This window comes from Anopheles cruzii, chromosome 2, assembly GCF_943734635.1.
Source record: "Anopheles cruzii chromosome 2, idAnoCruzAS_RS32_06, whole genome shotgun sequence".
NCBI lineage: Eukaryota > Metazoa > Arthropoda > Insecta > Diptera > Culicidae > Anopheles > Anopheles cruzii.
This window is the reverse complement of record NC_069144.1, coordinates 211676-238607: the sequence shown is the minus strand read 5'-3', so window position 1 is coordinate 238607 and position 26932 is coordinate 211676. Positions and strand designations below refer to the sequence as shown.

The following is a 26932-nucleotide window of genomic DNA, read 5'->3' as shown; positions in this document are numbered from 1 at the left end:
ATGGGGCACCTATTTTCTATTTGTCTCTACCCAGCAATGCGTAAAGGTTCAATGTTGTGCGAACATGTTGTCGGCGGCCAACTAGTCGGCCTTTGACCCTGTCCGGGAGCTACGTAGTTAGTTATTGTTCCGAGGATATAGACAAGGGCACGAAGGTGAGAAACATATTGTTGGGGCACTGAAAAGGTGGCAGATCGGGAATACATGCAACCGGAAAGCTTGACATACGCTTCCCTGCCACAATTGTGTCCCTTTCAAAAAGCGAAAAAATAAATCAAAATTTCGTGGGAAAGATAAATCAAGATAGGAAAAAGTTTCCTGCCCCATTCGGGGCAGGAGTAAGGACAGCAAAACCCATAGACCTGTAACTTGTGGAAAGCTATTGCAAAGAGGAAACTTTTGCACTCCTTGTGACCAACGAAGTGCAGTTATTATTTCACTTTGTGGGTTAGGTATTAGATTTTCATCATCTGCTTTCAAAATGCATCAATCATATCGCCGCGCTGGGTTGTGTGAAAAGTAGGCTGATAGTGTGAACATTTGAAAACGAGTGTTCATCTTCAAGGAATGGAACGAAGAGCGAACCATCAATAGAGTACGAAAAGATAGCCCCTAAAAACTAGTGCTATTCGTAATGGCAGGACCCAAAATCGATGTGTTCCGTTTCGGATCCTGCGGCTCCAGACACAATAAAATGTAATGATGATATATGTAGCACTGTAGCCGCCGAAATGGCCTGCTGGATTTCTTACTGAGCGAATTTCTATTAGCTTTCGAAACGTGTTTTTTCTCTACAAATTACCAAATCTGATCCCGCGTTGTACGAAGGCACAGCGCGAAACAAGAAACGGCCACGTGTATGATTACAATTTTGTTGAAGGTCATTAATTTATGGCATCGCACTTTAAGTTGTCCCGTCTGCCATTTTTGCCAAGCATGAATTTCGTTGGAACCGAAACACGACAGAACATAAATTTTTGCGACCCTCCGTTTTGCAGCTGCGCTGAGAACAATACGAAAGGAGCAGCCGGTTTTTCTTTACCCTTTTTCTAGCTGTTCAAAAACCCGACAGGACTCGATGCGAAATTCGAGCAAGAAAAGTTGTAATTTCGAGAAGGTGTGACAACTCGACCGCCGCTGACACGCCAGATTTGCCTTCGTTGGAGCTCGATGGTTGGACTTTTGAGACACTTTTCGCTCACTTTTCGCTCGATCGCATCATTTGGAGCTGGTGAACGTTATTACGGTATTTTTACATTATGGTGCGTTGCCTTTTTGCATAAAGTAGTGCGATGAACGCCAATGGAGCCGCTTTCTGCTGGTGCAGTTTGTAAGTATTATGAGTGATTGTGAACGCATTGAAATAGGCAAATAATGTGTCTCCATTGTGCGTCTTTTTGTCTCGTCCCAGAATGTATGTGACGTTGTTTTTCGTGTCGTTCGTTGGCATCGGGCTTCTGACGGTATGTGTGCTCCTGCGGCAGCTAATAAAATTCCAGCGTCGGAAGCGGCCTGATCAGAACGTAAAGCGTGTGGCGTTCTTCCATCCGTACTGCAATGCCGGTGGTGGCGGGGAGCGTGTGCTGTGGTGCGCGTTGCGGGCACTTCAGCAGCGCTACGACGACATCCGGTTGTACGTGTACACCGGCGATATGGATGCTACGCCGGCGGAAATACTGGCGAAGGCGGAGCGCAACTTTAATCTTGATCTCAACGCGGAGCAAATTTCGTTCGTCTTCCTGCGAAAACGGCGCTGGGTTGAGGCCGCGTGCTACCCGCACTTCACGCTGCTGGGACAAAGCCTCGGCTCGATAGTGCTGGCCTTTGAGGCGCTGCTGAAGCTACAACCGGACGTGTATGTCGACACGATGGGCTACGCCTTCACGTACCCGGTGTTCGCCTACTTCGGGGGTTGCAAAATCGGTTGCTACACGCACTACCCGACCATCAGCACCGATATGTTGCGCCGAGTGCAGTCGCAGACCCAGAGCTACAACAACCGCGGGTACGTGGCGAAGAACCCGTTCGCCACGTGGCTGAAGATAGTTTACTATCGGATGTTTTCCCGTGTCTACGGTTGGGTGGGTCGTTGCGCCGACACAATCATGGTGAACTCAACGTGGACCGAGAACCACATCGTGTCGCTGTGGGACGTGCCCTACAAGACGCACCGAGTGTACCCGCCTTGCGAGGTGTCGAAACTGAAGCGACTCGGGGAGCGGAAGAGCGAAGGAGAAGAGGAGGCGGACGACGACGACGACGAGGAAGGTCTCGATGATCGGATCATCATTCTTTCGGTGGGCCAGTACCGACCGGAGAAGGACCATCCGTTGCAACTGCAGGCCATGTACGAGTTACGCACCCTGTTGAACAACGATGAGGCGCTCTGGAACCGGTTGCGGTTACAGATCGTCGGGTCGTGCCGGGACGAGGAGGATCACGTCCGGGTGAAGAACATGCAGGATCTGGCGAAGCATTTGTCGCTCGAGAACTCGGTCGAGTTTCGGGTGAATGTGTCGTACGCGGAACTGCTGCAGTGTTATCAGCGCGCCACCATCGGACTGCACTGCATGTGGAATGAACATTTCGGCATCAGCGTCGTGGACTGCATGGCGGCCGGGCTGATCATGGTGGCCAACCGCTCCGGTGGCCCACTGATGGACATTGTCGAAACGTCAGAGGGCAGCCAGAATGGCTACCTGGCGTTCGATGCCTACGATTACGCACGTTGTATCGCCACCATCTTGTACAATACGCCCGACTACAACGCGAAACTGCGAGAAGCCGCTCGTGCCTCGGTCGAGCGTTTCTCCGAGAAGGAATTCGAAAGCGGGTTCTTACGCGCCATTTCTCCCATCATGGATTGATGCTTCGGGACTTCGGGTTCGCTGCTACATTGATTTGTTGCCGGTGGTGGTCCTTCAGCGACAATGAATATTCGTTTGTTTTTAGAAAACCAAAAACAATGACAAAATTAAGACGCAACGGTGGAGCCCAACACATTCGATCGAAAGTGTAAAATGATGCCGCGTAAATGAAAGGAAGTTAACATTTCACCAAAAGCAATCTTCCATCGGTACTATCGCCTGCAAAGAAAAAACAAAAAACCGGTAGACAAATTAATACAGAATTAACCTTGAACCATGGGGCAAACAAGCAAAGGACGTATGCCAACTATCAAAACATGAACGATATAACTACTACGAAATTCGCACATCACAATACTGGGGATTGGACGAATGACACTAAAGTGGTGGGTCCGGTAAGCTGGGGACAAAAACACTTTTCCTAGTCGGCCATAGAACATGAAGCATGCAGAAAATAAGTACTCTGCGAACCACTCCCACCTAAGGAACTTCTTCTTCTTTTGGCGCTACAACCGCTGAGCAGTCTTGGCCTGGCACCAGAGACAATGTTAATCTCTGATGCTCTTCTGTAACATCTAATTTTTTTACGGACGGGATTGTTAGCCCCGCGCCAACCCCCCTGTCACGCCGGTATCGGGAATCGAAACCATGGCCGGTTGAGTTACAACCGATCCCGGGATTCGAACCACGGCCAGCTGCGCTGACAGCGAAGAGCGTTACCGACTGCTCTATCAGCGGAACTATCAGCGGAACTGGCGTCGGGATATGTTTACGGAGGAAATCGACAGAAAAAATGGCCAACTGACGCCAACTAACCGTAGCACTCATCCCGAACCCCGCTAAGTCAATCGATCACGATTTCTATGATTGATGCGTCTGCCGACTCGTCGTCGTCTTCGATGAAGCACGAACTGTCGAAAAGGCTGCTGCATCCCTTGCGGATGGCAAAATGTCCCTTCGCATTACCGCGAAATTCGCAGTAACCCTCGAAGCTAAACTCCTCCCGGCCTTCGTAGATCTGCGACGAATTAGATGCTCGTGTAATGGTGCTTTTGAGTGTTTCCCCAGCATCTTCATCCTCGTTAAAATCCTCCAACAGCATACCATACTGGCGGCTATCGCAAACCGTTGCAGATTTTAACAGAACCTTGGTTTGATCGAGGATCTCCACGCCGGTACCACAGTTCTGAATGATTGAGTTGATCAAGCTAATCGAGCAATCGTGGTTACTGTAGATTCCGGTGGAGAAATCCTTAATGATGCAGTTTTCCAACGTTATTCTGCAGCTGACGCATATTACGATTCCCTTTTTGGTGCTCGAGGTAGGGTTGCCCGCAAAACTGCAGTTGCGAATGAGAATATTTCCTTTCCTCACCAGCACTCCGGTGCGGACATTCAGACAATCGAAATGAATGTCGAATCAGGTGAGCGCGATTGGTTTATGTGTCCAACACATTAGAATGAAACATATCAATCGGACAACTTATAGTTCTGTTTCCCATTTCAGCATGCGGTATCTGCCCCGCACTGTGATCGAACGCATCGGATAGATATAAGAATCTGGGACAGCACCAGAACTACGTGATTCCTAGACCGAACGTGAGGAAGGTAGAATACAATTAAGTTTGGAAGTGAAGCCATATAATTATAGTCATATCAATGAGGAGAGGTGTCAAAAAAGAGCTAGGAGGTAACCTTTAATATTGTTGTTTGGGGAACTCTAAGGGCCTCTCGATATAAGCGTTTTCCGACGAGCTCTAAAGGTGCAACCAGCCGATCCATCTTGTGTTTTACCTTCAGCGTAATCAGCTTTCCTTCATCCTTCGTCTTCTTGCTCGACGTCACTACAGTTCGGATCGGATCGAAGTTTTCTTCCGGCGCTCTCCAGGGACGTGAATGGCACATATGCTTTCGGATGGTCTCAAATCTTGAATTCGAATACTTTACACTTGAACGCATCGATAGTTGACGGTATTGTCCCAATGTTGACAGGTCCTCGTCTTTTAATCTCAGGTTCCACTCAGATGGACAGGGATGGATGGATGGAGAAGACAGATGAAAAGGATCTGCTTTTTGTTAGCCATGTTTAATGGTCTAGTAGCCAGTGCACAGTGAATTTGTTATTTGTGCTTAGAGATGATGATGATGAGCCCACCTGATATAACACCGACTGCCAGCGCGGCAAAATTTACTGTAGAATTCGAGTAGCGACGGGCTACTTAAGCACGCGCGGGCGAGAAAATAGTCCTTTTCCGCGCCAATTGTAACAAGAAACGGGACACAATTTTTTGGTTCGTGTAAAATGAATCAGCTAAGCAATTAATAGTTCCGCCTTTTTTTTGGTTGGATGGTTAGAAAGAATATTTTCTAACACCACCTCTTTCCCCAACATTGGATTGAAATGGCGAATTATCTTACAATATTAAAAAAAATCTTTTTAAAAAAGCCGTAACTTTACCAAGAGCTTCTTTCCTTGTTTTCAACTGTATCGGTACCAGTTTCCCGATTGTACGCTACGGCCAGGATCGCTTCTGTGAGTTATCGCGCAGAAACTTATTTCTGTGATGTAGATTAATATGCTACAATGTTGATGGAAGAATAAAATATTGTAATTTCTATCGAAATGTTAATCGAAATGTTAATCAACGTCCGAAAAGAAGTTGTATTTTGCCAACAACAGATGGCAGAATTTCAGGTAAGTTTCTACAGTTGGACGTGTAGCAATGATGTTACAAGAGCAAGAGGACTTATATCATTATCACTCCATTTCGGTGCCATTTTTTTCGGTCATCTTTATACGAACTGCCAACGACAGTGTCCTGTCCCCTCTCTCGTGTTTCTGTAAAACGGACAGTGTTTATTGGTTCGATTTGTTTGACTTGTGAATTCTCGGGCTGTACTACCTGTTATTGCGGAGTTGCTATTAGCCAAAAACCAAAAGAAAACGTACAACTAGCTGATGGCAACAATCAAATCCCGGCCTGTTGCACTCTGTCACTGGGCCCACTCCTACCAGATTCGGACTGCGTAGCTCTTCTCGTGTGCGCCGTGGCCATCATTTGGGGGCAAACTGTATGACGCCGTACTCACCAGTAACCATCCAGGTGGGGTCTTTCCGCTGCAACTCGTCAGCCAGTCCGTCGGGCAGCCCGCAAATCAGATCCGCTTTGACGGTGCGCAGCGTGCACAGGTTGGTCGGTCGGAAGCCGCGAAGCACCTCGGCGAAGGGTGTCGTGTAGGGGAAGTTGAAATCGCCCAACAACTTGCGATAGTTGAGATCACCTTTGAATATCAGCAGCAGCGCCCCACGGAGCGTCTCGTACAGGGACGGCGCAATGTCTTTCATGTGCCAAAACTCGTACGGTGAGGTCCAAAAGTTGCTCAGCGCCCGCAGCTCGAAGGCACCCGTGTCGAAGTGTTGCTTTAGGCGTGTTCCGAAGCGGGAAAGCAGCGGTTGCGTCGCGTGGCCCGCCAGTGTGTCGAGCGTCCACTGCATATCCTTCGGTGTCACGTCCGAGATGTACCACGGTATGGCTTTCACGTTGAAGCACACCTTCGGCGCGATTCGATGGTGCACAATGAAATCGGCCAGGCACAGATCGGTGAACAGCTCGTAGCCAGAGTTGTCGTTGATGATCTCCACCACCCGATCGGTGTCGTCGCTGTCGGCGGACGAAACACAGCGCCATATATCGAGCGTTTGGTCGCTGACGATGCAACGATCGAGCGCTTCTAGCAAGCTGAACGGATCCCCGTCCTGTTTGACGTCTTGGCCGGCGCTGATTGAGAGGTCGCAGCGATTACCCCACAGGTTTAGCTGTATGAAACGGAATGAAAAGTTATTTTTCAAAAGTCTCAAACAGCAGAAATTCAAGGATTCCACATTGGACGGCTTTTCAGTTCCGAAAGGGGACATACCTTCAGCAGCTTGCGGAAAAACTCTCCGATTTCCTCGGGCGTCCGGCTGGTTTCGTTGAACGCTTCAATCGATCGCAGCACGGCCACCATGGCATCGTAGGAGTTGGTTAGTGCCTTGTGTTTTTGCTGCTGGAAGTAGTCCAGCTTCTGGAGCGTCGTGCTGTGCAGAGGAACACACGAAAAAGACACGTAAAGAGACACAACCAACCTCTTGACCAGCTAATAGTTACGTGTTTTCGAAGATGTTGTTCAACCGTCGGTACATGTATGTTTCGGCATACAGCCAGCAGGCCGAGTAGTAGGAATTGTTTTCGCCGAGCCCCTCAATAAAGCCATTCCACAGTGCTTCATCGCCCACGGCGCTGCGGATCGATTTGAAGTCCTTGTCCGTCTGTAGCTCGTACTTCAGCTTCGATATTTCCCCGATCGCCGCCTTCAGCTCGTCCCGGGCCGTCTCGCCCCCAAAATTGGCCACTATCTGTTCCTTGTCTTTCGCCAGTTGATCGATGACCTGGGTGAGTATGATGGGTAACCGTTCGCGCATCGTGTAGAAGGCGAACCCCCTTGCAAACGAACGGATTATAGATTAGAGAAGAGACCGAGTGAGAGGGATTACTTTGCAGGTGACGCGCTCCCTGCGAATGAGTAGTACTCACTGTTTGTACTGTGCCTTCAAGGGTGCATTGAAGGGTGGTTTTTCGTCGATCAGGTTATATTTTGTCGCCAGTTCACTCATGATGTGGCGCCGATTGCCCCGAAGCCGAAGGTGCTCACAAGTATTTGCGCACTGCTCTATCCAGACCGCGAACGTTCGGTGGCCGCGAGCATAGACAATGTGGACGATCCGCCCCCCTACGGCCAAGAAAAGAGCATAAATCAAAGACCCCACGGCGGGCAGATACCTATTTTTAGACACGCACCTTATGCTGACACCGCTCGCGCTCGAAAATGTCGATCAAACGATTTTGGACGCTCTTTACACGAACAGCCCAGCCAGCAACGCAACAGGAAGCTTCCAACGGTTCCAGTGGCCACAACTTTCTCCTTCAGGTTTCAGTGCACCATCGCGGAACAACGTAGCACAGGCGGAAAAAGTTTAATCCTGTACAAACACACCGCTCTCTGCTTACTTCGATCAGCTGTTGCTCGCTTTGACAGGCTGGTGAATGACAGTTTGGCAAGACAAATAATTTCGGACGGTTTTGAGAACAAAAGTTCGGCGAATGTTTCGGCACATTGGCACACGAAAAACTTGGAATTAATGTTTAAAAAAGCAATTTTACTTTTATATTAAAGATATCTGAATGCTAGACGTGAAGATTCGTTAAGATTCGTTTGATCGGTTTCGACAGGATTTGAGAAAACTGGTCAGATCAGGCACACTTAGCACCGTATGTTTATCCGCCTCATCCCCTTCACTTTGCGGTGGAATTTCCAGTTCCGTAATGTCTACGGCCATCACTTCATTTTCTGGCAGATAAAGATCGAAAAATAACGAGTCCATCTTGAACCCGTCGGCCTTGGCTTCCTCGAGACCGGCGATTATCCCGTCGTGAGTGCGCACCTCGGTCGCAAACTGGGCCGGTATCTTGCGGATGTCGGTCAAGTTGGCCAGCACCATGCACCCGTAATCACAGAGGAACAGTGCCGGTCTGGAGTCGCCGGCAGTCTCGTGACAAACCGCACGGTACCAGTTGCTTCCGTAGCGCACGAGACACAGCTCTCCGAGCCGCGGGGTCACATTGCGCCGGAATTCGGTGACCTTCTTGCCATAGCTCTGCAACGCTTTGTGCAAATCTTCCAAGTACGCCAGATCTTGCACAGCAATCCACGTCACACGGTAGTCCAGCTGGATGGTGGTTCGATTGAGGATCATGATCGCTTTCGCTTCGCCTCTGATCGGCTCCGACTGGGCCATTTTCTACGAAAAGAAGGGACGGAACATTGAATTATGGTATTTGAGCTGGTGAGACAACAAAAACCAACATACCTTGTACATGATGTACGCTTCGTGGTCGCTCTCCGTCAGCAACGGAGGTACCTCGATCTTGCGGTTAATGATGTCGTTCACAATTTCTCCTTCTGGGCCGACTCGCAGCCGAACGTCGACGAAGTTGCCTTGCACCAAGCTGTAGGTCATCCACAGGGTCGCATCCTTCAGCTTGTTCAAGTACGCGACGGCTTTGTCGACCATCCCATACTCCTCCGTGATGCCGACCAGGCATACTTTGTACACGAACACCTTCCGATACCTTAGTTCGGCCGCGTGGATGGGCAAAAGGGTATCGTTGCACACTACCTTCACCAAGCCGTACTCCACGTAGACACACTTGGAGAAGGTACCGCTCACCTCCGTCACCAGTACGCGTGCATAGACTCCCAGCGGTTGGTACGGGGCCAGATAAATGCCGCCTGTTTCCGGTTCCACCTTTGGTCCCTCGTCACCAAGCGCAAGCGCTCCAGCTTTGGCCACGTCAACAATCGTTTTTAGGTACTCGCGCTCGACCGCAGCATCGGCGGATCGAACGAATACCTGATTATGCGTCAGGACGGCAGTGATGTTCACCTTGGCCTTCAGCGGAAGCGCGTCGCGAGTCAATTTTCCTTGATTTGAATTTAATCCGTTGGTTTTTTTGCTTATACTTTCTGTCCTCGGCAGCTGAGGACGGTTGGCCTCGCAGCTGAGAGCGTGTTCGGCACGATGTAATTTCTGGTGCGCGATGGAGCAGTACGAAGTGCCACATTTTGGGCAGTAAGCGTACCCGTAGCCTTGACACACGGCACACCGTCTGATGGGGCCAAACTTGCTACGCTCCTGTTCGTTGAGACCCCGATGTGTGTAACAGGTACCGGATTTTATTGCGACCGGTTTGAACGTTTTCTGCTGGTTGGGTACAGCGGTCGCTTGTTCCGTTATTTTGAAGATGCTAAAAAAGCATTCCGGGTCCGTTTGGCGTAGTTTGGAGCTTTCGCCAGTGTTCGCCAAATAGTCGGACCGTGTCTCGAGTGTGCTGCGCTCCGGAAAGTTGATACACAGTGGCAACGAAAACGACAGATTGAACCGTCGCTTCGAAGATGCTTCTTCCCATGAATCTTCGTCCAGCAGAGTACTGGTCACGGGAACGAGAACGGGTTCCGAGGCGCTCTCCTTGGGACGTGCAAAATCCGCTTGGAAGTTGAACCCGCGCTTGCTGTTGAGCTGCTGCACGGCCACTGTCGCTTCGCTGCGATAAAACAAACATACGGGATTAGTAACGGGTGGAAGGATTTCCACGGATCACGTGTGTTGTACTTTTCTGAGGAGAATTCCACAAACGCGAGTGTTCCTTGCTTGATTTTAAACGCATCCTTCACGGTTCCATAGTGTCTGCAGAGTGCTGTCAACCCGGCCACGGTTAATTCGGTCACATTACGCAAGACAATCTTCGTCAACGGAACGGTAGCCTCTTCGGAATCTTTGTCCAGTTGCCATTCTTCGGTTTCCTCCTGCTGCTTTTCAATCATTCTGAACAATTTCTTGGACAAAAGATCACCGAGTTTTCGTTCTAACCTAAGGCAAAATCAAGCAGGCGGCATTTTATGGTTTGACAGCAAACGTCACAAAAGCCGCAAGTAGTTACAGTAGAGGGCACCAGAAAAGGCTTCATAAAGCCTTTACGATGATTTGATTAGCAGAAGAAAAGGCTTCTAAAGTGGATTTCACAAATTTTGCGTTGATATGAAAAGAACGTAAACCAATTTCTACCGGCGCTGTGGGGAAACAATGAATTGACAAAACAATTACAAACTAGTAGGCATTTTTCGTTCCAGCCTCAAATGTCGAACAAAATGACAGCCCCCGGTGACGTACGTAAACAAACCGAGCCGCGTGTTTTGCTTGTCGGATAACTCGCACGAGGTTGTTCGTTTCAGTTGCGCTTAATGTTTGAATGCTCAATATCCGGAAGGAATCGTTGGCATTGCCGGTGTTTGGGTGGAATTATCGGTGAGCGATTGTGTGGGAAATCATCCGTGGCCGACGCTGACGATCGTGTGGTTCGTGGCCCCTAACTCTGCAGCATCATGAAATCGAAACGGAACCGTGTCAGCTCGGAAAAGTTGTTCCAAAGAAAAGAACCCGGAGCGGTACGCAAACCCAACCCTTTTGAGACGCAGGTACTGAAGGCAAAGTTCACCGTCCTGAACCGGGACCCACAATCGCGGCAATCGATACGTGCCAGCGTAAAGCCGGGTGCCCTCCGTTCCCGGGCCATCGAAACTCGCAAGCGAACGCTGGGGAAAGAGTTTGCGGCGCAGCACAAAACGAACCGCTTCGTCGATGCACGCAAGGACGGGAAGAACTTTCGCCAGCAGCAGCAGCAGTCGAACGCGTCGCGGCGCAAGGAAATGTACAACCTGAGCCTAACGCATCGCGGCCAAACGCTGGAGGAGCTCGAGCGTTTCGATGATCCGGTGGATAACGATGACGACGATGATGGCGACGGCGACGACGGCGGGTTGCTCGATGGTACGGTGTGACTCGATGCGTTCACTCGGTTCGCTTCATTATCGGAACGGTTTTTCTTTTCTTCCCTGTTTTCCCAGATGCCTTTACGAGTGCGGCTCACTTCGGCGGAGGGTCCGATGAAGAGGATGACCCGGATCGGAAGGATCGCAAAACGGTCATCGAGGAGATGATTGCGAACGCGAAGCGCCTGAAGGCGGACAAGCAGCGCGAAAACGACGAAGTGTACGAAATGATGCAGAAGCTGGACAGCAACTTGAAGATGCTGATGCCACAGGTCGGTGAGCACCTGCGTAAGGACAGCGATCGGCCAAAGTTGGACGACTACGATCGGGTAATGCGCGAGATGATCTTCGAACGCCGTGGCGCACCGGCCGAGAAGCTAAAGTCGGAGGAACAGGCTCGTACGGAACAGGAGAAACGAGAGACTCTCGAGCGCGAACGGCAGGAACGGATGAAGATTGAGGCGGAACAGGGACCGAACGTGACGCAGAAGCATCGCTCGGCCGATGCACTGGACGATGGGTGTTACGCAGTGGAAGAACCGGACCTGCCGGACAACGATATCGAAGCGCACGATGCGGGAACGCTGTACGATGCCAGCAATATTTCCAAAGAGGCCAAGAACGACGACGCCGATGATGTAGACGATGAACCTACAGACCAGGAGACGGACGATGATTCGAGCGGGGACGACGAGGATAACCTATCGGACCTGCAAAACGGTGGGCAGTCATCGGAGAGCAGCGACGAAGGGGAACCAGAACAGCCGAGCATACCTGCCACGCGACCAGTTGAGTCCAGTCCCAGGGAAACCGCTCCGCAGGCACGAAAATTCGAGATTCCTCAATTTCTTGAGTTCCCCAAACAGTACGAAGAGTTCGTTGAGCTGCTGGCGAACCGAAGCGTTGAGCACGGGGCGGCCATCGTGGGAAAGCTGGTGGAAAAGTGCAATCAAAACCATCCCACCAGCAAGGCGAACCGACGTCTACTGTTTGTGTATCTGCTCCAGCAGCTAACGGACCGTTTCCGGGTGGCAAAAGAACCGTCGTTGGCAAACGATTTCAAAGCCGTACACCTGCTGACACCGCATCTGTACGATCTGGCGGTCAAGGATCCAATCGACACGGGCCACATCTTCCTCGAGGTGATTCAAGAGAAGCATGAAGAGTATCGGACAAGCCCCCGGCGATACCCCGCACTGTCCACGCTGGTCATGCTCAAGCTGGTGCCGCTGCTGTATTCCGCTTCCGACGCGCGGCACACGATCGTGACGCCGGTGCTGGTGTTTGTGAGCGAGATACTGACGCGCTGCTACGTGAGAAATCGACGCGATCTCACCCGCGGCCTGTTCCTGGTGACCGTGGTGCTCGAGTGTGTGGAACAATCGAAACGCTTCCTGTCGGCCGCGCACGACTTCTTGAACAACGTTTTGCTTCTTGCGCGTCCGGAACGTGAGCCGCAGGCGCAAAAGAGGAGCACGTTTAGAGTGGCCCCACATTCGCTTGCCTTCGCGAGCGTAAGTCGCAGCGACCGCAACGGGGCGGGCGGTCAACTCTTGGCCGAAGATTTTATGCACACCGAAATAACGGAAGAGTTTAAAGCTCGCGCGGTGGCGAGCACGGTCGGGATGATTTCGGCCATCTGCACCCAGCTGGACCAGTGTGTGGCCATACAAACCATAGCGGGACACTTCAAGCCACACCTGGAGACGCTCTCGAGGGTTAGCGCTGCTCCGGAAGTGGTCAAGAATGCCGTCCACACGGCGCTCAAGAAGGTGACCGGGTTGGTGCTTCGACCGTGCCAGTACCTCGTGCAGGCGGAGAAGAAACCGAAAGTGTTGCGCTTGCTCGAACCGAAAATCGCGCCCGTCTACGACGATATTCGGCGACGCCCGAAGACGAACGCTTCGGTGCGGGAGCAGCGGAAGAAAATGCAGCAAAAAGTAAAACGGGCATCACGAAGCGCGGCCCGCGAACTGCGGCTGGATAACGAGTACATCTCGAAGCTGCAGATGAAGCGGCGCATGGAGAGCGATCGGGAGCGCAAGGAGAAGGTGAGACGCATCTTCGGCGACGCCACCCGGCAGCAGGGCGAGTTGAAGTCGATGGACCGCAAAGCAAAGTACCGGAAATAGTTAACCGTGGGTTAGTCGCTGGAAGCGAGTGAATGTGTTGCGACGGTGAGAAAAATGTCATAATAAAGGCAATAAATATCAGTAATATTAAACTTGTCTATCCATCCGTCGTCCTTTGACCAGGATTTGAAAGCAAAACCCACATCCTTTCCCTGGACACAATACCTTAGAAGGTTTCCGTCTTTAATATGGACGTCGTTTATGAGTTTGAACACGTGGGCTGAAAAGTCCCGAACCCAACAAAGAAATTGCGTAAAATTGGCTTTTTTCACCTGCGTAATCTCCATCAAGAGCCACACAATCATTCCAGCGCCGATGTGGCAATTTGTAGAACGATTTATCTTTTGCCTCAAGGCCTCAGTTTCAGCGATAACCTCTTCATTCGAGCGAAATTTCTGGCGATTACGGTGCATGCAGTTTTGTCATTGTTTTGATTGATTTGTATCTTGTGTTTCATCAAGACAACGCACCGTGCAAAGTGCAGTGAAGCGTCATATCAAAGTTGCCGTCGCCAGTGGGAAGTCGTAGCTTCCCAATTCCGGCGATGGAGATGCTCCAAGATGCGCGATTTATACGACTTCCAAAGGAATCTTGCTAAAGCCGTTGAACGCCAAAAGTACCTTTACGATTAAATCTGCCAATTTCACAATAAAGTCCATGAAAGCCTGGAAAACGAGCATATTAATAAGGGGAGGAAGTGAAACTAACGAAACTAACCAACTCAATCGTGCTCTTTCACTCGTAACCGTAGTCGAATCAGTTGAATATTCGAATTCGAAAAATAAACACTCATATCCGGATTGTAATATTATAGCCTTGTTCATTTATACTTTTAAAAATGTATATTGAACAATAAGAGGTTTATACGAAATTAAGGTTAATTTTTAAGCAGTACAGCAGTTTTTTTAACGATATCCAAATCCACGAATTTGTTTCACTTTCATTTAAAGTAAAAAAAACAATATGGTCTGGTAGAGCCTCAAACAAAGCCTACTTGCAATAAAATCGTTTCGAACCGAGTTTCGACCGGAATATATTAAATAGCTGGTTGTATAGCGTTGATTAAATAAATACGTTGCAAATTAAGGCAAGGCAATGACTGGTTCAGCTCAAAGGCGAAGAATGGTTAGGAAGTAGAAAAAAGGTCCCTGATACCACCGCGGCCTAATGTCTAATGTTTGATTGTTTCCGTAAGAGCCGCTACGGCCACGGAACGGCTTCAATATTTAATCAATCTGTAGCGATTGCAACCGTCTCAGTTTGTGACCGGCCGCGGAGCGCGGTAGATTCTGCTTCATTTCTTGTGAGGTGTTCGCGACGTTAAGAGGGTTGGTCCACGGACGGTTGGTTCCGTGCGTCAGAGCCATCGCGCGTAAATTGATCACCGAAAGACGACGACGATCGCAGACTGATTAACTAGCGTCGCGTTCGAAGTGCACTATAAGCTGTTGTTCGAGGATTTTTCGATTTTAAACACATTTCGTTCCGAACATGTATCTGAGCAATCTTCGCACGTTATCAGGTTAGTTTGTGATGCTGAGGGTTCGCTTATTCGAGTGAATGGTGGTGGTGGTGGTGGTGGAGTCAATTGTAGCAATTTCTTTGTGACTTACGATCGATGTGGTACGAAAACCAGTGAGGGCTTGTGATATTCACACGTGTTTAACTCAGCTGCACATGGTGAACGTGCGTGCGATCAGGTATCTTGCTACGACCATAGCAAAAAGTGGCGCATTGGCGTACGTGAGATTTTTGCAGTTCTTCAATTCCATTGATAAATGGTACAGAGTTGAAGGTCTGATTCGAAGATCCTTTCCAATCGCGCGTGACACGACCTTGTTGTACTCAAGTATGGGCTCAGTAACTAAACGGCTGCAAAAGAAATTGCGTCGACCGTTGATGCTCGGCTTAATCAACAATAAGCCGGAAATAATTCTTTCAATCTGCTCGCATGTAGTGTAGGGCTATTTTTAGCTCAACCGACCCCCGTTCTAACTGTTGATTAACTGCCATGCGAACCGGTTCGTATTACATACGCTTCCAAGTGGCCGTTCTATTAATTCTGGCTCCCTGGTCCTACGCACACCCAAAACGCGCGCACGTTGGACTCAACATCCGCGTACGATAGAACCAATAGTCACTCCGTAACAAACCTTTTTTCTCGGGGAACCGGTTTGACCTCTTGAAGCAGTATGATAATAGGCAACACCAATACAGCAATACGCGGCGAGAATAAAGTCTTTCAGTAGTGCGCAAATAAAAATGTAAATAAAACTGACCTCTTCGACCGCAACGAAGCCTTGACTCCGTGTTCAGTGAATGGAGTAAAGTTTTGGGTATTTTTATGAGGAAAAAGCTATTGGTTTAGTACATACAAAACACGATCATGTGGTCAGCACGTGCATCAAATGACATGTTTCAGTTGATTGCATTTCTGATTACTACGTTTATGCAATTGCAATGCATTGCATGGAATGCAGTTGGGGTCTTCTTGGTAACAAAACGCCATCTTTCGTTTTTGCTGTCCGCAACTGTGGTGCTACATATTTCATTGTGACGTGGTCGCCGAACGGGTCCTAATTCCAACTTGCAGGGAAAAATAATACCAATATTTATGTTTACTGGCGCAGCAATGAAAGTTCATTAAAATGTTGAATAATCCTGATCATCGGATCGTAGTTTAAATTTAACAAGTGTATTAAACGCAATCCCTTTATGTTTTACAGCACACTCCATCCGCGTTCAACACCAATGCCGAACGCTGACCACAGTACCGATCGCTCGGCCACAGGATTCACCAGAGCTTCCCAAAATACAAAATGAGGCACCTCTTTATAAGGGCAAAAGCTACGAGCAGATTACTGCCATGCGGAAACAGTTTCTGACGCCGAACGTAACTTCTTACTACAAAAAACCGTTACTCATTCACAAAGGCAAAATGCAGTGGCTGTACGATCACGAGGGCAAACGCTACTTGGACATGTTCGGCGGTATCGTCACTGTTTCCGTGGGTCATTGTCATCCGTGAGTATGCCCGTTTGTGAGTTTGAACCGTTGAACGATTCTGATTTGGAAGGTTCTGCTCGTAGAAAAGTGAATGCAGCTTTAGAGGAACAACTGCACACCCTGTGGCACACCACGAACATCTATATGCACCCGAAGGTGCACGAATATGCGGAAAAGTTGGTGGCCAAAATGCCGGGTGATCTGAAGAACGTATACTTCGTCAACTCGGGCTCCGAGGCCAACGACTTGGCGATGATGATAGCAAGGCTGTACACGGGAAACACGGACATTATTAGCTTCCGTAACGCTTATCACGGAGCGTCTCCGTACACCATGGGACTGACGGCGCATTCCACCTGGCGCTATCCGCTGCCCGGCGTCAGCAACGGCATTCAGCACGTGATGAATCCGGATCCGTACTCTGGGCTTTGGGGCGGCAAACACTGCCGGGACTCACCCGTGCAAACAACGCGCGATTGTGCCTGTCGCGATCAAGACTGCAGCGCGTCGGACATGTACTACGAGCAACTGGAACAGACATTTAAATACTCTCTGCCGCGCGGTAAAGTGGCCGCAATGTTCGCAGAGTCCATCCAAGGAGTTGGTGGGTCAGTGCAGTATCCCAAGAGTTACCTTAAACGAGCTGCGGAACTAGTGAGGGCCAACGGAGGGCTGTTCGTTGCGGACGAGGTGCAGTCCGGGTTCGGAAGAACAGGAGATCACTTTTGGGGTTTCCAGGGGCATGACGTACTGCCCGACATTGTGACCATGGCGAAAGGAATCGGCAACGGGTTCCCCATCGGTGCTGTCGTTACGTCCCGCAAGATTGCCGAGGTACTCACGCAAGCCCTGCACTTCAATACATTCGGTGGCAATCCGCTAGCAAGCGCCGTCGGAATGGCGGTCCTCGATGTTAGTATTGTGTCACGTTTAAACAACAACCATACTACCCTTTCACCACTCCGTTTATTACAGGTCATCGACGAGGAAGCCCTGCAGAAGAACTCGCTGGAAGTGGGAACGTACATGTTGAAAGGATTGGAGCGTTTGCGAGATAAACACGATATTATTGGCGATGTGCGTGGAAAGGTAATGAAGCTTCACTATTTAACATGCAACTCTACATCATCAAAAGCTTCCGCAAGAGGTTCTTCTTTGGTCCCACTCCCGTACATTGGGTTATCGAACGACGTGGCATTCAACAGTCCATCGGTGATCGTCGACGCACTCTCCGGTGATGATGGGGTCCGTCCCGGTGGAGTAAAGTTCACATCTACCGAAAGTCCATCCGCTTCACTGTTGGGGTCAAAGCGAGCGAAGACGAACGGCGTCGCAAAACAGTTCTGATTGCGTACCACTGCCCGAAGCCTCGGAGCTAGTCCTTCGTCGTAGTAATACACGTAAAGGATAGTGAAGAACATAGTTGTGGCCAGAAGGGTCACGATGACAAACCCAAACACTTGGCCACCGTCAAGCGAGGTATGGGGTTGTCCGGAGTGCAGTATCTGGTATCCTGTGAGGTACGGACGGCAATGGACGAAAGGGAACTATAGATCGAACCATTCATCTGCATTTTTACCGAACTTACCGAAGGAAAATTGTTTGTCAAAGAACGGCTGCAAACTGTTCATCATTTGGCGGCTCTTTTCGCGGTATTCACCGCGGTCGACGATCACCACCTGCACGATGTTTGCACCTCCGGTTCGGTCTATTCCCACGTGATAATCTATTTCTGCATCGTCCACCTCGCCGGAAGAAATCTTGCGACGCAGCTTATCGCTGAACGATCGAAGATCAAACGTACCTCGAAACGTCGCTATGTCCATCTTGAAAAGACTCCCGCACAACGGGCAGCAATGGCCCGTCGGTTGAATCGGATGTAGGCAGTGCGGAATCGAGCATGGACGTTCGTTTGAGCAAATTGCGTCCATCTGATGTTCTTCCTGGCAGGGACACTTTTCCGCATTCGGACACTTTCCCGGCTGGGCGATCGTATCATCCGCGTTGTAGAACAGATACTGACCCAACTCCGACCTGAGGAAGGTCTGAAAGATGTTGAATCCTCCGGCTGAACCCGTCCCTATCTGGATGCTGCCCACTTCTATCGATTCGTGGTACTGCATGTCGATCGGCTGCGGTGTCCGTGCACCCAAAGGTTCCATCGGGAACAGAGCCCTTTCGTATTGGCAAGGAACCCGTTCAACATGAGGCACGGCTTCGTTCAATCTCGGCGGTTCCTGGAAACCAACGCTCTCGTCGTATGTGGCCCAGTTTCTGCCCGAATAGTACGGCGAACGGCCGGGAGCCCTAAACACTGACACCGACATTTCTGTTGCCTTCAAAGAGACCACACTGAGCACAAACGAATGGTCGGGAAAGAGTAGGGCACCTTGTTGAGGTAGCACGAGTGAGGACACGCTAATCACGCTGGAGGGCAACGCAATGATGGCGTTCAGTTTGGCAGGGAAGACGATGGCATGGCCAGGCGACGGAAATTGACCCGTTATCCAGTTGCTGCCGTGCGTAATGTCTACGGTTGGCACCCAAATTTTGGTACCAACCGTCGGTCGCATTAGGCTTAATAATTGTGCCAACAGCAACAGCGCAACAGTTCCTACTTCGGACAGTAACGATGCTTTCCTATTGATCATTTTGATGAGACTGGTCGTTGGCAAACTTGGTGGGCGTCAAACGGACAAGCAGGGCCAGCCAGTTCTTATCTAGCAGCCACCTTCACATTCCCGTTCTTTCCATGACTCGTTGCAGGGGCTGATGATCGGCGTGGAACTGGTGGCCGATAAGAACACGAGACAACATTTAAGCGCTCCGCACTTCGTGGACATCTGGGAAATGTGCAAAGACATGGGTGTCCTCTTTGGGCGCGGCGGTCTGAATGCCAATGTGAGTATGCTCTGCCCACAGATATCGATGACACATTCGAGAGCTATGAACTGTTCAAGTATTGATCACACATCAAATGCAAATGGTCGTTCTATCTATTACCCCCTTTTACTAACGATGCCATATCCTGTTTCTGTTTCATTACCGAATCCCGTTTCTAACTACAGGTCCTTAGAATAAAGCCTCCGATGTGCATAACGAAAACGGACGTCGATTTTTCCTTGCAAGTTCTTGACAAAGCACTGGGAGTGCACCTTAACGGTTTCTAATTGGTTTGCTTCATCTTCAAAACTCGTCACCAAGACTTCGGTCAGGTCCCAGAAGGGTCCAGAAAATTTCAAAATTCGACCTATACGGAATTGTAAGCTAAGAAAAACATTTAATAAATGATCAAAACTGGATTATTCAAATGGACCGCAGACCTTGCCGAAGCATGTTTAGTAAAGTAGAACCGCAGAGGCATAATGCAATTCCCTAATCGAGAACACGGATAGAATTGTCGTATTAAATCAACTACGTACTACGCGACGTACGGGAAGTATCATGGTACTATGAGAGTTTCCGCATTGTTTTAAATTGGTTCTTAGTAGGAAATAAGCGGAACAATTTTACAAGGGGGTCGCTTGCAAAGCAACTGTTTAACATAACTCATAACAAGCATCGGTCAATTTTGATTGCTTTAATTGATAAATCAACTACTGAACAGCATGTGGTTATGGAGCCAAGCTCCGTGGTACTAACAGTTAATGGGCTTGCGTTTGCTGCGTGTTGTGCGTTAATTACAAAACATGTCCCAAATTCAATCCAAACACTTCATTCTCATTTCTTCTTACTTTCTTCCCACATATTCCACCTCCCATGTGTTCCTGCAACAGGTTCTTCGTATTAAGCCCCCGATGTGCATTGGCACGACGGATGCTGACTACGCACTGGCCGTGGTCGATTACTGTTGCGAGCAGCACATGAAGAAACGCAAACGCGGCTGCAGACGATGAATGGGCCGTGCAATCGCAATTGTGATAAGCTTTAAGATTAATCCGACTGTGATTTTCATGGATTGCGCATTATCGTTTCGCATTAACTAGCCATTCTTTTCGAAGTATTTCTCACCAGACTGTAAGCATTCCCCGAACGGCATTTACATTTCTTTTTGCATTTACATGATGAATGGAACGAAATTGTCGCAGCATAAACATGTCTTCCTTTCAAGGGTATACAGCGTTTGTAGAGTGCAACAAATATTCTAGAGGTAGTGTGAAATTTAGCACGAAACCTCTGCATTTAAATAAAAAAAAAACGGGTCACATAATAAAACGAGTTTTCACGTTAATCGATGTGTCGAGCTTCAGTTTTAGCCCCATCATTTTGTGATAAACGACTAACGCCGACTATGGAAGCGATGCTGGCAATACGCTTGACGACTTTTACAAGACACCCAGGGCCTGATCTGTTATTTCCATTATAAAGTTACTGTGATCCCTTACACAGTAGGGGGAATGCAGAATGATTCATAAAAACGAATAATATGTGTTTAGTATGTTAAACAATGGTTCTCGGATATACCTTACCACAACATGTACTATCCACAAAAGAGCTCCGTTTGACACAGGTACGTATGATTTACCCTGCAAGATTAAAAGGATTTGTATTTAGTTGAAAACATACAAGATAAATATTACATATATACTTACTAGAGAATTTCACCAAGCATACAGCACAGTTCAAAGTACAGTTCATATCTCATTGTCTTGCTTGTAGTTGAACGATGAACAGGTTCTAGTGCTAGACGATTGGAAAAAAGCAATGCCTACAAATTGTATAACAAACGCTTGCACGAACAACGTGACCCTTTGGCGACTTTGTTGTGTGTTAGAAAAGAGTCGATTAAATCTTCATTCGTATCTGTATTTTAAATATCAAACAGCGTCTAAAGCTGCAGCTTTTAGAGCAATAGTCTGTTCAGGAGTTTTGAAGAAATGACAATATAAATAGTTTAACAAAGTTTGTTTTGCTGTATGGACGGCTTCTGCTAAACAGTCGACGAATAGTGGTACTTGCCAGTAGCTGGGCGCTTTCGCTCACTACCCCGGTTCAAATGCCATATGAGTTCTGATTTGGTGAGTTCGAGATTGTGTTCACAAATGCAAATGGTTATTTTTTGTGAACTCCCCATTTTTACACTAATGAGCTCTTTGGGAGGACAATAAATAACCTTTCTACCTATAACAGCTCACATTTCAACAGTTTGACTTATCTCACTAGAGCGTGCAAAAATTGACGAACCGTCAATGCGAATTTGCCAAAGACGTTCTATGCGACGCTTCTCTATACTATGCTTCGATTTCGATCAATATTTTCTCGTCAGAATCAGCTTCTGTCGCCAACAGGGCCGCGGACAGTTCCATCCTTGCCTTCTGTATGACCCACACCATCAGTGCAGCTCCGACGATCACCTTGGAATGAGAAAAATGTTAAAAATCAAATAGGAACGCAATTTGCAGCAACCATTAGTCGTCAATCGTCTGTCCACCTTACCTCCACCACAAACACACCGTATCCGGCTAAACCAAGCGCGGCATTGTGATCATTTAGCACCTCGTGGATCGACCGCAGTTTCGAGCCAAGATAAACATTGATGGTTTGAGCGGGTAGCAGCCCAATAATTGTTCCGGCATGATAGCTCCGCGTGTTCACGGAACTGATCTGGAAATACGACAACATGAAGCAAACGAAATAAATGCTGAGCCATTAGTGTGATGAAAACGTGGAACAGACCACTTTTTTCCTCCAATGAGTGCTTTATGAGAGGCACATTGTTTGAGGATAACAAACGTGACTATGATAACGTGCTGGATACGTTCCAGTGAACCGTTTGTTTGTAGACATTATGCAAAACAAGTACATTATATGGTAATCTATAGAGCACCAATATGGAGATTTTGATCAAATAAAAATTCCCTGAGCGTTGTTCCCGTTGTTTCAGTCTTCGTCGAACAAAAATCCCCTGATTGTTGTTCGATTCGAGAAAACGCAATGTTTAACGCAACGCAGCTAAAACTGGTAGTGTATTTTTTACGACGCTGTGCTTGTGACGAATACGAATGTGTTTATTGCTGAGAAACATATGGCCAAGAGATGCTGCGTCAACCGAGAGAGATGTAGACACTACCAACGGAATAGAAAACGATTGCGCCACGCACTACACCAACACTTGGGGAGTGTGCGCTGACGTCTCGAGAGAAAATGGGTCACACAAGTTAGACGGCCGGTGGCAGTGCGCGGTTTTCTTAGCTAGATTTGCCTAAGTTGTTAAACCATGATTATTATGTCCAAAAAACAACAATATTCCTTTCGAGCAAATGGAATTTTCGTCTCATTACATAAACATAAAGATCATTTCATTTGAACACCAAGATCGCTTTAAACGCGAGTTTGGGATTTGGTTTTGTTTCTGCAAACCTCATATTTGGAACGTTTCGTACTTTGGCATTCCACCATTGACCATGCATATTTACATCAGTGAACAAATAAGTTGGTCAGAGACAATGTACACGTGTGGCTTCGATTTTTACTCTCGCCGGATTTGCAGCACGTGGAAAATTAATTATCGATTGGCCTCTCGGCAGAAACTTACCCCGAAGATGGTATTTTGCAACCCGAACGGTATTGGCGTCAAACGGGCAAACAGCACAATCTTAAATGCTCTCGGTCCTGATATTACCCGCAGGATCGCTCGTCCGGTTTCGTTTTTGATGAGCCTATGAAGTAAGAGGCGAAGGTATTTCAAAAAGGTGTTATCTACTGGCGTTATTATACATTTTTCAATGTTTTAATGTGTAAATACGACTCTCTTCTGTATGCCCCTATAACTTTATCACTTTAATCACTCGGACGATAAAAAAACCGAAACACGAACATACGTGAAATCAGAAGCGTTTCACCAATCACATTGAGGGCCAAAAAGGTTAATTAGCTACATTGAAATTGAAACCAAGCCTGTCCCGTTGAAACCATTTCAAACCATGCAGCATCTGAGATCCGAGGAACGCGAAAAGGGGTTCAAACTGGTGCAAATGAAATATTATTCAATGGTGTTCGTAAACATCAATCGAACATTGGCTGACCGAAAAAGAGCAGCATAAAAATAACCACGAACTTAATTCGGGTGCCTTTCACGTAATGTAAACAAGTTAAATGAACTACCACTCGAAAGAAAATGCAAAGTGTGTTACAATGTACATTGTTTGCTGCAAACTGAAACGAATTTGATGCATTAAGCCATAACTTTGACATAGTCGTAGAACTGAAATTTGTGTTCTAATTACTCTGTGTCTGAATTTGGGCAATGAAAATGTCTTTCTCATTCCCAGCGGCAAAGACTATCAAAAATGATGCTTCATTTGGAACTGATCCAGAATTGCGATGATTTTTTCAAGCTTTGTTGAGAGCCGTACAGCACCTAGCTGTGCTTCAAGCGAGGTCCTCAAGCTTCTCTGTATGAAAGTGCAATGTAGAAGTGCATCATTGTTCATTGTCCATGCTTGCAACGACTTACCGTGCAATGCTGGATGGAAGCCAAAGGATCAAGCCCAAATAATTTACATGTTCAATACGTCACTTGTTGCATGATAATAACTTTCTCCCAGATGGTCCCAAACAGAACCAAACAGGTGAAAATGACAAAACGAGCAAATCATTTTACGTTTCACTTCCATGGTTGCATTAGTTTCAATTATCTTTATGCACTATACGGCCAGCAAACGAGTGTCTGTGCGGAGGAAAAAAGGGCCCCAGAGCGACAGTGGTAAACCCTGACAAACGTGACCGTCATGCGAACGGTGTGGCAAAATTAGCTTACCCTAGACTTATTTTCCATCGAACATATAGGAGGGACGAATAGTCCAGTCGGAACAGAGAAGCATCGAGAGCAGTTAACGGAGAGAGGACAATGAAGGAAGGAGAGGCAAGCTAATATGGTAGCACGTATGGCCACTCCACGGTCGCTGCCGGAGCATCTACCGAACAAATTCCACTCTATCCTCAATTGTTTCCATAATCAAATGTTATAATCAAGTATGACACGTCCGCGAGATGACGTAGCGAAAGTATGGCCGGAAAGGTTTGATCGCTTTGTGGTTCGGAAGTTAACATCAGAACCGTAGGTACAGGCAGATGTGTTTTTCTCAAAAAATGATCAATGCGGCGATAAATATAGAAGCAAATGTGCCCTATGAACTGATCGATACTTGGCTTGCTTTGCATTTGGTTCGGGACGGCGAATAGTCGTACAACTTGTTTACGCTTTAAATTTTCTTCATTTGCCTAACAATGTTGACTTAGCAAACAATCGATGTAATACTCACTTATGTAGCGGCAGTTTACTCTGCAGCGCCTTTATCGTGTTGTGTGCTACGGCCACACCGAGATTCGCACCTATCACTACCGTCAACAGACCACGTAACCCGAACCCGAATAGGTAACCGCTGGCAATTATCAGCACTAAGTAGCCGACGGTCACCGGAAAGCTAACGATTGTGAACATGCACAGGAAAATCACAAAGATCACCCAACTGTTTTGGGTTTCGATCCAGTACAGTACGCCTTTGGCAGTTTCGCGGAAGCTGTAAATTAGTATCAGCAGCCCCACAAGCACGCATAAGGGGAGCAGATAGTTGAAGACGGATTTGCGATGCAACTTAGCTATTCGCTGCCATCGGTAGAGCAAGTGCTCACGCATCGCGATGCTGGTGATTGCTTTTTCGCTCACCAGGCTGTGGCCAGTAGTTTCCTTGGCAACAAGCGATGATGGCCTTGCCAGGATCGACTTAGCGGGGGGCTCAGTTGCAACGAGCGTATAATGCGGACTCTCGGTGTTTGCAAAATCCAAGTCGAACAGGATTGTATGCGACGCTGACACTGGGCTCATTCCCTCAACCAGCGTGTGATTTGCTATTTTGTGCAGTGGTACCCCTGGACGGTTCGGTGGTGATGTTGGGGCTGATTCCGGCACGCTAGTTTTGAGCGAAATTGCTTCGCAACTGCTGCTGGCTTCCGGTGATGATAATGAAGCTGTTTCTGTAGAAACTGCAGCCGCGGAAATCACACCGGGGACTCTGGATGCCGTTAGTGATGATGACGTAAAGTTTGGGAAGTCCTTCGTCTTTTGGTCCGATTGCACTTCCTCCAAACCGTTTCCATGACGATTATTGAACCGTAGCTGCGCCGGACGATTCATGCTGACCAAAACTCAACACATGTACACTGTGCACTGCATGTTTCAAATTATAAATCAATGCGGTAAAGGTTATATTAAAAGTTTTCGCTATATGCTGCGCCTTCCAAGCCCAGTTAAATCCTATTCTGTTAACTTTGGCGTGCAATTTAGAGAAGCCTCATCGCGCTGGCAATGGGGTTGTGTGTCACCAATGGAAGACGTAAGAAAGGACAAAAGAAAAAAGGTAACGCCTCAGCTCCTTCGTCGGCGACAAGAGAAAGTTTACCGCAAACCGGAACCAATGTAGGCAAGAAAGCAGAAACCACGTATTGCTAAAGTGCGTGCAATGTTCACTAACTTAAGGGGATTTAACGGGTTGGTGTGGGGCTACATAAGGTGTTGTTAAAGATCGATCAAAAAGCGTTTTTTGTTAGACACCATACAGACGCATCAGGAACAAAATCGATACACCGTCCGTAGCAAAATCAAAACAAAAAGCCAAACACAGTCACACGCGTTAATTGAAGAGTAAAAGGAAAATATTAACACACCACCAAGTATCCGCCAGAGTTACAACGCATTAGTCTGATCAACGTAACAATATGAGGTCTTCTAATAAGTATGAGGAACTTCTACTGCAAGAGACCTTGAGAACTTTCGTCTGCCACCGATATTAGCACCGTAAGATATAGAGCATTGAAAACCGGGAGGCGCACACGCACTGGTAAACATTCTGCAATAGCGTTTGCTGATTTTGCTAACGTTGTTGACGTTGTAATATTGAACGAGTACCACTTTTCACAGAATCACAAGATGCACGGTGGCGGTAGGGCACTCCGCTTAACGTTTATCATTCAGTTTTTCTTTCAAGTTTCAATATTTTGGCGATAATTATGTAAATTATCATGGACAATAAATGCTTCCACAAATCGCGAATGATTTTTTTCCAGCGCCTCTGCAGCAAAGGGCAAAAAGGGCAAGAGCGACACACATTACAGGCTTCAGTTCATGGCTCCTCGTACGTAGATGAAAAAAAACACGCTTGTTTACCTCGCGGCTGCAGCAACTGAAACAGTGCCGATCCAAGCAAGCAACCTGACCCTTCGAGAGAGATTCAATGTTTAGCCCGGTCCACACGCTACGATTTGACTGCTACTGTAGTTTGCGCAGATCAAAGTCGTTATCGGATCGTAGCAATCTGTGGAGCGTCCACACGTTACGATTTCATTACGATTTGCGTCGCAAACCCGATACGTTGTGCTCACTTATCGGTCACAGTGGTCGAAGAAATAGCTTTTAAGGCGAAGCAATGATTAAATTTCGATAATTTCGCACATTTGTCTGTGCGATGCGATCGCACAGTCCAAAGTAGCAGTCAAATCGTA

The 26932-nt window shown here is 47.9% G+C and overlaps 7 protein-coding genes across 8 annotated transcripts; 3 read left to right on the top strand and 4 right to left on the bottom strand.

Annotated features, from left to right (window-relative positions):
• Positions 1-1269: 1269 nt before the first annotated feature.
• LOC128278004 (GDP-Man:Man(3)GlcNAc(2)-PP-Dol alpha-1,2-mannosyltransferase) lies at positions 1270-3686 on the top strand. The gene is made up of 2 exons (XM_053016632.1): positions 1270-1330; positions 1412-3686. Exons 1-2 carry the CDS (start codon positions 1293-1295, stop codon positions 2865-2867), a joined length of 1494 nt encoding a protein of 497 aa, XP_052872592.1. The 5' UTR covers positions 1270-1292; the 3' UTR covers positions 2868-3686.
• Positions 3687-5644: 1958 nt separating this feature from the next.
• LOC128277575 (damage-control phosphatase ARMT1-like) lies at positions 5645-7632 on the bottom strand. Its single transcript, XM_053016053.1, has 4 exons — positions 7442-7632; positions 7016-7348; positions 6786-6945; positions 5645-6684 (listed from the first exon to the last, which is right to left on the bottom strand). Exons 1-4 carry the CDS (start codon positions 7519-7521, stop codon positions 5923-5925), a joined length of 1335 nt encoding a protein of 444 aa, XP_052872013.1. The 5' UTR covers positions 7522-7632; the 3' UTR covers positions 5645-5922.
• A 477-nt stretch (positions 7633-8109) lies between these two features.
• LOC128269248 (protein vreteno) lies at positions 8110-10289 on the bottom strand. Its single transcript, XM_053006655.1, has 3 exons — positions 10078-10289; positions 8776-10009; positions 8110-8706 (listed from the first exon to the last, which is right to left on the bottom strand). The coding sequence occupies exons 1-3, from the start codon at positions 10287-10289 to the stop codon at positions 8110-8112; spliced, it is 2043 nt and encodes a 680-aa protein (XP_052862615.1).
• A 426-nt stretch (positions 10290-10715) lies between these two features.
• LOC128267394 (nucleolar protein 14 homolog) lies at positions 10716-13430 on the top strand. The gene is made up of 2 exons (XM_053004220.1): positions 10716-11292; positions 11370-13430. The coding sequence occupies exons 1-2, from the start codon at positions 10848-10850 to the stop codon at positions 13424-13426; spliced, it is 2502 nt and encodes an 833-aa protein (XP_052860180.1). The 5' UTR covers positions 10716-10847; the 3' UTR covers positions 13427-13430.
• A 1269-nt stretch (positions 13431-14699) lies between these two features.
• On the top strand, positions 14700-20655 carry LOC128269326 (alanine--glyoxylate aminotransferase 2, mitochondrial). 2 transcript variants are annotated; one of them, XM_053006766.1, is made up of 6 exons: positions 14700-14948; positions 16153-16450; positions 16516-17344; positions 17408-17521; positions 19199-19333; positions 20209-20655. In XM_053006766.1, the coding sequence occupies exons 1-6, from the start codon at positions 14918-14920 to the stop codon at positions 20326-20328; spliced, it is 1527 nt and encodes a 508-aa protein (XP_052862726.1). In that variant the 5' UTR covers positions 14700-14917; the 3' UTR covers positions 20329-20655. The 2 variants fall into 2 exon arrangements, with proteins under 2 accessions (XP_052862726.1, XP_052862727.1); XM_053006767.1 differs by lacking the exon at positions 20209-20655 and adding an exon at positions 19501-19928.
• LOC128269327 (protein amnionless) lies at positions 17417-19166 on the bottom strand. Its single transcript, XM_053006768.1, has 2 exons — positions 18021-19166; positions 17417-17945 (listed from the first exon to the last, which is right to left on the bottom strand). The coding sequence occupies exons 1-2, from the start codon at positions 19081-19083 to the stop codon at positions 17536-17538; spliced, it is 1473 nt and encodes a 490-aa protein (XP_052862728.1). The 5' UTR covers positions 19084-19166; the 3' UTR covers positions 17417-17535.
• Positions 20656-21228: 573 nt separating the features above from the next.
• Positions 21229-25996, bottom strand: LOC128268374 (transmembrane protein 64). Its single transcript, XM_053005440.1, has 4 exons — positions 24697-25996; positions 22968-23091; positions 21869-22036; positions 21229-21786 (listed from the first exon to the last, which is right to left on the bottom strand). Exons 1-4 carry the CDS (start codon positions 25566-25568, stop codon positions 21664-21666), a joined length of 1287 nt encoding a protein of 428 aa, XP_052861400.1. The 5' UTR covers positions 25569-25996; the 3' UTR covers positions 21229-21663.
• Positions 25997-26932: the final 936 nt, after the last annotated feature.